This window comes from Telopea speciosissima, chromosome 8 (genome assembly GCF_018873765.1).
Source record: "Telopea speciosissima isolate NSW1024214 ecotype Mountain lineage chromosome 8, Tspe_v1, whole genome shotgun sequence".
NCBI lineage: Eukaryota > Viridiplantae > Streptophyta > Magnoliopsida > Proteales > Proteaceae > Telopea > Telopea speciosissima.
Window position 1 is genome coordinate 59,565,789 of NC_057923.1, and position 11,724 is coordinate 59,577,512.

The window sequence follows — 11,724 nt, forward strand, 5'->3', positions numbered from 1 at the left end:
GTCAAGAGGTAGAAACACTGATGAGATCAAATGTTTGTGGTGTGATAAGGTAAGACATACAAAATGTGATTGTCTAGAGGGGAAGAAGTACTTGGAAGAGAAAGGAAAGGAGGCGAGGACTCATAATGATGAATTGAACAAGTGTGACTGAAAGTTGTTTCTATTTGAGAGGTGATGAGATCCTTGTCATGGCTGGTGACAAGTATAGTTTGAAACCGAAGGGCAACAACAAGCACATACGCTACTACAAGTGCAAAAAATTTGGGCATATGAAGAGAGAGAGAGTGTGTATTTTTTCCTGAAACGAGGAGAGAAGAAAACACATTCTTCCAAAAGTATAAACACTACTTCTTTTGATGAATGGATTTTAGATTCTGGAATTTCTTTTCATGTTTGCTTCAAGAGGGAATTATTTGACAAGTTCCAAGAGACCAAAGGGAGAGAAATGATATACTACAAGGTTTCTTTTGTTGATAATATAGAGAAATGATCGAAAGCAATTTAGTTTTCCAGCAAGTCTTCATGTAGCTATGACAAAAGCCAAGGTAGAGATTGTTATGTTTGGTGGCTTTTATCTAGATCGGTTGATGGGTTTGGTTCAATGGTCAAGTTGGGTTGTTCATTAAAATGGAAGGTGAGGGGTCTTCAAGTGGGTAAAGCTTTTAAGAGAAATTGAGTCTTCCAAGCCAGTAAGAGTGTAGAGTCTTACAAGTAGTAGAGTCTACAAAAAGTGGAGGTTTCCAAGAGAGTCGAAGTAGTTGGTGGTTGAAGTCATTCAGTGAGGTGGAGTCTCCAAGAGAGTGGAGTCTCCCCCAACAAGGAAGAGGAGACTGAGAAGCCAAGGGTGTAGAGACACACACACAGAGGGACCATGATGCAGATTCATCACGAAATAGGGCTCTTTGCTTAGGAATAAGTCTAGGGTTGGGTTCTATACATGTTGGGCCTTTGATCCCATGGGTTTTCTATGTAATAGGCCACTTTTATGGGCCTAAAATATGGGTAATTAGGTTGCATACGAGATTCCTTAGTTTTATTTTTATGTAATTAGTGGTCATGTGATCACTTAAGTGATCATGTGACTTGGTTAAGTGGTCATGTGGCTATTTAAGTTGGGCTGGGTTAGGACTCTATAAGTCTAGCCATGTTTTGAGTATATTTCCTTTGTTATTTCACTTTCCTAAGGTTACCAAATAGGTTAAGGATTGGGTTAGGCCTTTCTTTTTTAGTGTAAGAGACAATTTTTGAGTCTTTTATATAAGGTCGTAAGGGGGGCAAGCATTGAACACGAATTTTGATATTAATGAAAAGATTTTGGCTGCTCTTCTTCTCCATTGAAGATTTTTGTCTTGTGTTTGATCAAGGCTGGTGGGATTGGTGTTTGATCCAATCGACACCCTACGGTGCGAAGCCCGGGTAGATCGTTTGAAAAAATCGATGTTTGATCCGATTGACACCTTGCGGTGGGAAGTCTGGGTGGTTCTTTGAAGCTTTCTTTCAATTCTTTGAGGATCTCCTTCAAGTTCAAGATCAAGATTCAATCTTTATTCAAGAACATCAACTAAACAAGCTACTACCAAGATTTCTCTGCAATGACAGTAAGTTTGATCCATCCCATCAATACCCATTCTTCTCCTAATCCTCCAAACCACCCCAAAACCCTAATTTTCCCACCCATCTCCCAAAATTCTTAACAAACCATTCAGCTAACAACACCTTCCCACAATTGGATCGAGTATTCTCATGCCCGATTGGAATACTCGAACAAAGCTGTTTTTCCATCACCTCATTCAAACAACAACATCCCACTTATTTTTGGAGATCATCCCATTACCCAAATTCTTCACATACCAATCCAACCATCAGAACCATACCACACTAGAATCGAATTACCATCATAGCCCCATTAGCACTCGATCCACAGCCTAGCACCATCCAGTCATCCTAAATCCTAAAACTCCATTGATTCCTTTTCAATAAACCCAAAACCCTAACCCTAAAACCTGCTGCCCATTCAATTTACGGTCCTAACTCCATCAAAACATCTCAGGACCTTCACTATTAGACTCCCCTACCTTGACTTGACATAACCTTAACCCTAATTTCACCAAAAACCCTATTTTGACCTAGCCGATTCACCTGTTCATAACAGATCCTGATTGATTGGCTCCTATTTGGTCTCCAACCAATCTAGGACTACATTAGACCAAGTAAGAAAAGGGAAGAAAGAAAGGGTGTACAAGGGACTTGGGTTTGGGAAACAATTTGCAAGGATTGTACTGTTTTTCTTCTCTTGTTCTTAGTGGAAGATTAAATCCCTCCATGGATGTAAGCAGTATTGCCAAATTAGGTAAATGTCTTACCTCTTTTGTGTGAATGCTTATTTTTATTTTCTATTCCAATTGATCCTGCATATACCATTTTGTGTTTCACACACAATTTTGTAAGGTGCTCATGTCGGAAACAGAACATTGTTTCCCTTCCCCCAACAAAGGCTGCACACATTATGACCCTCCCTAGACCCCGCAGTGGCGGGAGCCTCGTGCACTGGGTACGCCCTTTTTACATGAACTCATTATGGACCTGAGTGAAAGTACATCTGAAGCTTCATCAGGAATCTATATGATCTATTTAATCTTAAGAATCTGAATTCAAAAGATTGTTCCTGTTTAGTTCCCAAGTTGAGCGACTGCAGTAGCAAAAGGAACATATTTCTTCCTAAAAAACTACATTTAGAAGATGACCAAGTTAGTTTTTTTACTTTCATAGAGTTAAAATATGAAACAACTACATAACCAGAGACCCCTTTAGTCGAATTACAACTTTTATCCAATGAATATAGGAAGAATTGGTATATCCACAGGTTTGTCAAAAGGTTTAGAACATCGTCTAACCATTGAATGCAGATAAGTATCAAGTATCAACAGGAGAAGGCCTTGACAAAACAAGGAATCCCACTGGCTTCTTGCTGATATTAAATTGATAAAACTTCCAGCATTTGTTATCTTCCATCATTTATAAAGCTGAAAATAGGGGATGAGGTGTCCCTAATGGGATTGCTTTCAGTAACCGACCGTGAACTCAAATCTCTTGTCAACAATCACCAAACATTCATAAAATAATTTCACCCGCTAAACTTGCAACGGAAATGGTGGTGTTGATGAACCATGAAGCAATATAAAATGCCCATTACCAACAAAGAAACAACTCTTCACATTTTGCAATTTGAGTGTCTGCTTAAAGAGTCATCCACTCCCGGAGACATGCCAACAGAAGTAACCCAGTTAATCAAGGTATAAGGTCTAATTCCAACATCTTCAATTTTTCTAGGGTTTAGAAACTCCCCAACTGCATAATTAGAAGATCAATTAGTTCCAGTAGTGATTGAGCCAATCACCTTTAGCTGTTCATCCATACAATCAAACACGCACTGACTTCACAGAAACAAAACCCAATCTCGATATCAAAAGGATGCTCAAGAGATTAGAAAATATTGCTAGAAATCATAGATCTGCTCAAAAGGAGGTAGTGTTACATAATTGGGCCTAAGCAACACAACCGTTTCTTCACATTGAGAGAAAGAGAAAAAGAGAGCATACCTAGTGTCGTACCACCATATGGGCAGAGAGATCGCCGGACCAAACGAGGAAAGATGACGACAAAGCTCCAACGATTTCTTCGAGGGTGGATGGTTTTTCAAAATTTCCTTTTAAGACTTTTAAAAAAGAAAATTGAAGACCAGAGACTATTTTTGATCGATCTGATTCTGACGTGCTGTTACGCGGTGTGTGGATGGTCTTTAGAATCAGAGGTGTCGCGGGTGTCTGGCAGATGAATGAAGCCCATGCGTTGAAGGCCCCTCCACCCATGGTTTTAGTGTACGGTATCGGAACGGGTATCGGTAACATGCAAAATTGATACGATATTGATACGGTGTCGGCCTAGATCGGCCGTATCAAACAAAAGTAACCCTGAATTTTCATAAAAAATGAGTTTTTTGACCATTTTACCCCTTATCCGTACCATGCTACCGATATGGTATTGGTATTGATATTGGTATCGGTGATTAGCAAAAACGGTATGTATCATCCGATACAGATGATACGATACCGATACTTAGAACCATGCCCCAACCTCACCTAAGGACGTCAAATTTCAGCCCAAACCAGTCGAACAGACCAAAACGATCGGTTCATCCGAACGGAATTCTTATCGGCTTGGTTTGGGGCTAGGTTTTCATGAATCTAGAAAAATTGAACCAAATCAACCGATACGGAATTGAGCCAAACCCAATAAAAATCAATATCAAACCGATAAAAAACCAAAACTGAAGAAAACTAAGTTATTTCCAATATTTATATACATATATGGTAAATCAAAACCAAACTGGATCAGAAGAAACTGGAATTGAACCAGACCAATACCAAGTCTTCTCTTACTGGGCCTGCTTTTTTGGCCACTCCAACCCAAAGATTGGTTCAGCCCGATTGACACCACTACACCCACCCATTCCCTTCCTGAAATATTTTCTAACTACAAGATTTAAGAGTGTCAATTGGTCAGTTCGATGGTTAGGGGATGGGTTGAATCGATTTTGGTCTGTTATTGGGCCAACTCGAAACCAAACTGTTAAGAAAATTTTTATTTCGGTTCCAATCAATTTCAGCTTTAGTCCGAATCCAATTTCTTATTGGGCTACTATCATGTTCGGTCTACTCCGATTTTAGATTTACAGTATATAAAAGGAAATCAGTAGGATTTTTGTTTTTGGGTGGGGGGTGGGGTTCTTATAAGGTTAGTACGGTCCGGTCTTGATTGTTTTTTTTTTTTTTTTCAATCAGGTTCGGCTGTTTTTTGGTTTCGGTCAATGCATTCGGTCGATTTGGTTTCGGTTTCTATTGATTCTATAAAATCTCAATCCAAAACCCAACTGATAAAGGTTCGGGCTGTTGGGCTCAGTTGGACCCAGATCGAAATCGATTCAAGCTAAACTTTGACACCCTTAACTAGATTCATGAATATATATTATCAAAACATTTAATACTTAATAAGCTGAAATACGAACAGAATTACACAATACAAAAGGATGATAGTGGGAATATATACAATTAGCAAATCGCTAGTGTTTGAGAGAGTCTAATATCTTGTTTACAACTCAAAGAAAAAACTTGATGTAACCAAGGTTGGTGAAAAAGAAATTGTAATCATTTTTTTTTTTTTTTTGCCCTTTTAATATAACACACATATTTTTTCTCTTTTACCTCTAACTTAAATAACTTTTAAGAATGAGATGAGGGGGCAATAAAAAAAAGGATACTATTTATTATATGATAATAAGTTGCACCCAAATTTAAAAAGTATCCAATACTTATGTCTAGTGGCACAACAAACACGTATATAACTATGGGGAAAAAGAACTCTATCCGGGAATGTAGCCTATGCCAACAATCCCATTAGTTTATCTCTATCATCTCCATATGAAAAGACACCTCCACCCCTTGTTTTGAGGGGGAGAGGGATAGACACATGGGAGTGATGGCGTATGTCACATTCCTGGACATAAAACTACTTCCAATAAGCATGTCACGTCACAAGATAAAAAAAAAAACCTAGTTAATCTATGAGAAAGGTATTTGTACTATGGAGATTCTCCTATCGACTCCATCAAATAGGGGATGCAGGGGTGTTTATAACATTTTGATGGGTATTTATGCCAATCTAACTGTATTTAATGCAAGTCATGTACATAAAGGATCTGGCTCCTGTCCAGCCGTGGTGGGAGCTGGACGGTGCAGCAACCCCTTAAGATCTTGCCATGTGGACTGATTGACATCCAACGGTCAATAATAAAAAACTACTTTAACCTTAAATCCCTACAGATGGGTCGGGTCATTCCCTAACCCGAAAAATTCACGACTCTTCCTCCTCCAACCCTGCGAACAAGAAAGGGAAACCAGGCAGCAGCGACACCCGACGACTTAGCACCTCACCGCCAAACTCCCCTTCTTCCATGGATTCTGACGAACAGAGCCGCCAGATCTAGGTATACTCTCTCTCTTTCATTTTCGTTCTTAAGGTAAAACCTAACTCGATTTATGAACTTGGTACAGGGGAAGTGGAAGACGATTGAAGGGCTAGATCTCTGCGTTCCGATGAGGTTCACCACCGCCTGATCTAGCTATTCCGACGAGAAACCCGTCGTGGTTTGTAAAACTTGTGATTCGGGAACCCAAACTCTCTCACCAGTCACCATTCCTTTTATAATCTCCGCCCATATCCCTCTTCCACATGTCTCCATCTCCCTTTTTTTCTTTTTTGGGTTTCAGTTCTTAGGAAACCTGCAACATTGAGTCTGGCTTATAAGACATCCACTGCCCCACTCCCACCTCGTGCTCTTCCCTCCCCCTCCATCTACCTTGCAAAATCCTGAAATGTTCTGTTTCCCCTGTTCTTATTTCCTATATATGGACAAATAGCAGCTCGAGCACGAAACCTGAATCCATTAACCCTCTCAAGGAGGGTACCCATTTATAGTAGTTCTCAGGGTAGTTCCCAATTGCCTGAGAAGTGCACAGAGATACTGCAATATGGTCTACAAAAAGACACTCAAATCCCCATTACTAACCAAGACCAATGAAGAAATAAGTCATTGCAAACTATTACGAAAACACTTCCAGATTTTTTCGGTGGGTCTTCCCAAGTTGTTGCATCAGAATTACCAAAAAAAATACAATAATGCACATGAGAGAGAGAGAAGGATCAGGGCAGATGCTAAGTAGAGAATCCAATTTCTCGTTGAATTAGAATTTTATCTTTCTTTTTACAATAATATAACTGACCAAAAGTCCAGATCAAATTCGATCCCCACCACGATCCAACTTCAACAATAGAAACCAGTTTTGAAGCTCATGAAGTTGAAGAAAACTCCAAATCACATAAGCTTCAAGGCATGGGGCGCAGAGGAGAAGATAACGGGGGAGGAGTGGCTGCAGGGTTTGCATACAGAGAGAGAGAGAGGGGTCTGACGTTAAGTTAACTTCTATTCGTTTTCACAGTACTAAAGATCCAATTTCGGAAACCCACTGTTACGGAAAGTAAGAAGGGGAGGAAGTTTTCGGGTTAGGGAGTGACCCGACTCATCTGCAGGGATTTAGGGTTAAAGTAGTTTTTTTTATTGTTGACCGTTGAATGTCAGTCAGTCCACACGGCAAGATCTTAAGGGGGTGCTGCACCGTCCAGCTCCCGCCACGATTGGACAGGAACCAAATCCGTACATGAATAGCCGTGCATGAAAACTTTGGCCAAATGACTTTCTACTGCATAACTTTTTCGGATTCAACTCATCTCTAGGGAGTGCATCTCCCAGGGAGTGGCCAAGGATACTTAGAGTGTCGACACTTGGCAGGTAGCGATCCAATGGTCGTAACGAGCTGACCCAGATAATGAAAAAAATTCTCCTAGTTCTTGTTGTGTACCCAAACCCTATCTAGAAACCAAATGATATTTACTTTTCCCTCCATTTCCCTCTTCGTCTTCCTCGACTTAACATTCATCCTACATTTTCTCTGGCAAACAAAAGCCTAACTCGACCGGAGACTCTTCATACTTGCACGTAGAGGACACTCCCTACTTCATCGATTCAAATCAATGCAACATACCTGCTTCTTTGATTCAAATCACTAATCTGATCTTCAGGCTGCGACTCTATTTTTCCCTTCTTCCTTGACTCTAGTTATGTGATCTGATCCTCTCGGCTGCGACTCATTTGGGAGAAAAATCAATGCAATTTTATTTTTGAGCATATATAACATTTAACGAACAAGCATTGAGAGTTTTTTCCAATAGGCTTTCCTCATGGCTCCCTCCTCCCCCCCCCCCCCTCTCACATACCTTTTTCATGTGATTTTACTTGCAAAACTTGTTTTTACCTCGAAATAGACAGGCCTTTATATTCTTTGAAAATCTGAAAATTTGGTGGATGAACACCTATTTTGCCATATAGGAGGTTAGATAGGGTTGAAATAGGGCGAATAAGTATGCCCTAAGCTGCAAAGACCCGCTTAGTTGGTTGGTTGGTGGTTTGCCAGTTGAAACTCATGCCCCCAGGAGGTCAAGGGATTGATTCTCCTAATTGGCATATTTGTGACAGAAAAAAAGGTACCCCCTTTCCCTCCTTCGGTAATGGTTAGATATTTCTTGTAATTGGTAGTTAAAGTTTCATTGGGCAAATAATTATAACATAGACCAAAAAAAAAAAAAAAACAAGTATGCCCTAAGGTCCCTTGCTCATATGTCAAGTCTCATCACCAAAAAGAATTAAGTTAAGCTTAAAATGCTAGGAAAAATTGCTCATAATTCAATTAACCACGTGGTAAACTAAAGCATTGAAAAATTGAGGGCTGAGAAAGAGGTGAACATAACTGCAAGGACTACTGAGAGAGGCATGTACATACATAGGAGGATAACCAATTGAACTTAAACTGAAATTTAAAATATGGTACAATCTTGACCATTCCTTATACATCCAACGGTCAGAATGTTTGATCACCCTTCCACATGCCAGATAAATTGTTTCCTTACATTCTAAAATCAATGATAGACAAAATTACATCATAAATAGATAACATCCAATGAAGATTACAAGTTCCAGTTTAGCTAACTATCAATCTAAAACAATTTTGCTAAGTGTTTGACGATTGCCTCAATGGCCTTTGGACATAATGGATTAGGTCCCCTTCCTATCTAGAGATATGGGAGATGAACGAGTCCAACTCGGCACGGGAAGTCCCACCGTTGGCCAATGATTGACAAACCGCAACCCCTAACTCTTTAGCTCTATTCCGAATGACAATCCCTTCCTCCGACGCCATCAACCTCTTGACGGCACTCTCGATTGTAGTGTGCGCCACCAATTTGTGCCGCTGTGCCCATTCTCGAACCACAAGGCCCACCCTCAACACTTGGGTTACAAGCATTGTGTTCCTGGGCTGGTCCGAGTGCATGGGCCAAGCAGCAATTGGCACCCCCATGCTTAGGCTCTCCATGCATGAGTTCCACCCACAGTGACTCAAGAACCCACCTGTTGATGGATGGGCCAGTATCTCAAGCTGTGGAGCCCAGTCTCTCACTATCACTCCCAAGCCCACTCCTTGTATCCTCTCCTCATAACCTTCCGGAAGCTGGGCCTGGGCTTGGGCTTTACTAACTTCCATATCGTTCTCTTTAGCAAAAATGTCTCCTCTGTCGGCCTCCCTTAAGACCCAAATGAAGCGTTGCCCGCTACGTTCAAGGCCAATGGCGAGCTCGGCAATCTGATCATCCGACATCGATGTCATGGTTCCGAACGACACATACAATACTGAGCCCGTGAGCTGCATGTCGAGCCACTCCAAGCACTTGTGCCGCCCACAAGAGCTTCCAAGGGTGACAGGATTTAATGGGCCGATAGCCCAGTGCCTCTTATCTTGGCCCAACAAATCCATGAAACTTCCCTCAATTGCATGGCATGTGTTGTAGAGATCACCCTTATTGAAGCTCATCAAATCATATTGACGACGAAGGAAAGCTTCAAACTCGGCTGTGAAGCAACCCTCTAGTGAGAGATCAGAGAGCTGAATAGGGATTTCAATGGGTCTCCCAAGGGACTCCCATAAGTAGAAGACAATAGCAAAGGCTGACACACTGTGGAAGGCGTAGGCTTCACCATTAGGGAGGGAAGCAACATCTTGTGCAGCAAAGGCCATGAGAGGGTCATAGATGATTACAAGTCTATGTGTGATGAGGGAGAGGGAATGGAGAAGAGAGGATATGGGTTTGCGTAGCTGCAATGAGGCGTCGAATGCGGGTTGGAGGTGGGCTGGAAACTTGATGGATGCGTTAGGATCAGGTGGAGGGGTGAGGAATGGTGGGAGTGGGAAGTCATGGAAGTGGAGGTTGGAGATGGAGAGAGGGTCCCAACCATGGAGACGTAGCTTGGCTTGACGGTTGTGGATGGAGGAGCCAACATAGTGCACTGGAATGTCATAGGCAGCTATGAGCCGTGAGAAGTGGAGGAGCTGGTTGAGGTGGCCTTGGGCAGGGAAGGGTACCATCACCACCATAACTGGTGGCGGTGGTGGTGGTGGTGGCGGCGGCAGAGGAGTTATGCCATTTTGATCCAAGTGGAGTGGATGAAGGTGGTGATGAAGATGATGACAATGATGGTGAAGAGGGTTATGGAGGTATGGTTGATGATCCATCGATATAGCAGAAGGATTTTAAGTTTTTTCTGCTCCTTCTTTCTTATTCTGGTTTGTGTAAACTCTTAACAGCTTATTTATAAGTGTTTTGGTCTTGTAGTTGCCATTAGTGATTAGACCCATGCACACCATCTATTGAATTGCATTCCATGTTCAGCTGTTTTGTTTTTTTTTTGTTTTGCTTTCCAAAATAACTGTGAAGTCTCAAACAAACTATTATTGTGTGCCATGAAATAACAAGAGAAGAATAGCATATTGGGTCCCTAAGGAATAAGCTACCAAATGAAAATAATTAAGAATATACTAATTTGGTTTGCCATAAAATAACACAAAAGCCCTAAGGAAATAGGCTACCAAATGAAAATAATTAAGATCTTAAGCCCTAAGGAAATAAGGCTACCAAATGAAAATAATTAAGGGGCTGCTAGCTCTCCTAGAGCTAGCGGCGCAATCAATTTTGGCGGGGGGGAGGAGAGAGGCAGACAAAGTGTAGGGCACAACGCTAGCGTGCCCAACCTTTACCCATAATTAAAAATCTACTAATTTGGTTTGCCATGAAATAATACAAAAACCCTAAAATATGGACTCATAACATATGACATTTTCGATCATCTTGGGATGGTATACCTATAAAAACATTGGGAAAGGCATGTCGCTAGGGTGCGCGACATGTGTCAACATTTGGAAAATATCCTCTTGCCCTTCTGTGTCCAATCTTATCATTGGTGTATATTGCTAGCTTATCGAAAGCTGGCAGCATGCACAACCCTCTCCCAAGAACATTAAAACATTAACCTACCAGTCTTCATCTCCCATTTTGTAACCCCTCTATTGTCAGTAATTTATACTACAATAATTTGATAAAGAACTGCATAAATCGGCTTCATCGTAACTACCCTTTTTTTTCCCGGTAATAATCGTCACTAACACATTCTTTATAGAGATAGATAGAGAATTACATATGGATCTAGGGGAAAAAATCACAAACATCAATCATTAATCATATGCTATAAATATACATGTGTTACACGTGAGATAGATTAATTAAATAAACTAAACATATCGGTAAAAATGTCATTTATAGTTGATTAGGTATTTTTCCTCCAATCACATTCTTAGTTGGATGCACTTTTTTTGATGCCTTCTTTGACATTTCTTTTCTCCTTTTTTGGTATGATTTGAGCTCATGCACAACGTCACAATACACAATAGAGTAAAAACCTATTGTCTCCATGGTTGTGCTCATGCCAATTCCTATAACCTTTTTTAAATTGACTATGAATATACTTTGATCTTTATTTTTAATCATTTTTTTTTTTTAAAGGAAGATCAAAGTACATTCATGATCGATTAAAAAAAATCGAGATGGCTCTATCTATGCAACACTCAACTTAATTTGATATATAATAGACCTTTGTGATAAGTACATCCAAATGGGTAGATGTTTCTTTTCATACAAATGAGGATAAGATAGCTACTACGAATG

The 11,724-nt window shown here is 40.6% G+C and overlaps 1 protein-coding gene across 1 annotated transcript; it reads right to left on the reverse strand.

Moving 5' to 3' along the window:
• Positions 1-8,657: 8,657 nt before the first annotated feature.
• On the reverse strand, positions 8,658-10,135 carry LOC122671050 (zeatin O-glucosyltransferase-like). Its single transcript, XM_043868139.1, has one exon. It carries the CDS (start codon positions 10,098-10,100, stop codon positions 8,739-8,741), a length of 1,362 nt encoding a protein of 453 aa, XP_043724074.1. The 5' UTR covers positions 10,101-10,135; the 3' UTR covers positions 8,658-8,738.
• Between the last annotated feature and the right edge of the window lie 1,589 nt (positions 10,136-11,724).

Bases quoted from the DNA above. Each gene is read 5' to 3' on its own strand.
- LOC122671050 (XM_043868139.1), bottom strand. From the start codon at position 10,100: ATGGTGGTGATGGTACCCTTCCCTGCCCAAGGCCACCTCAACCAGCTC.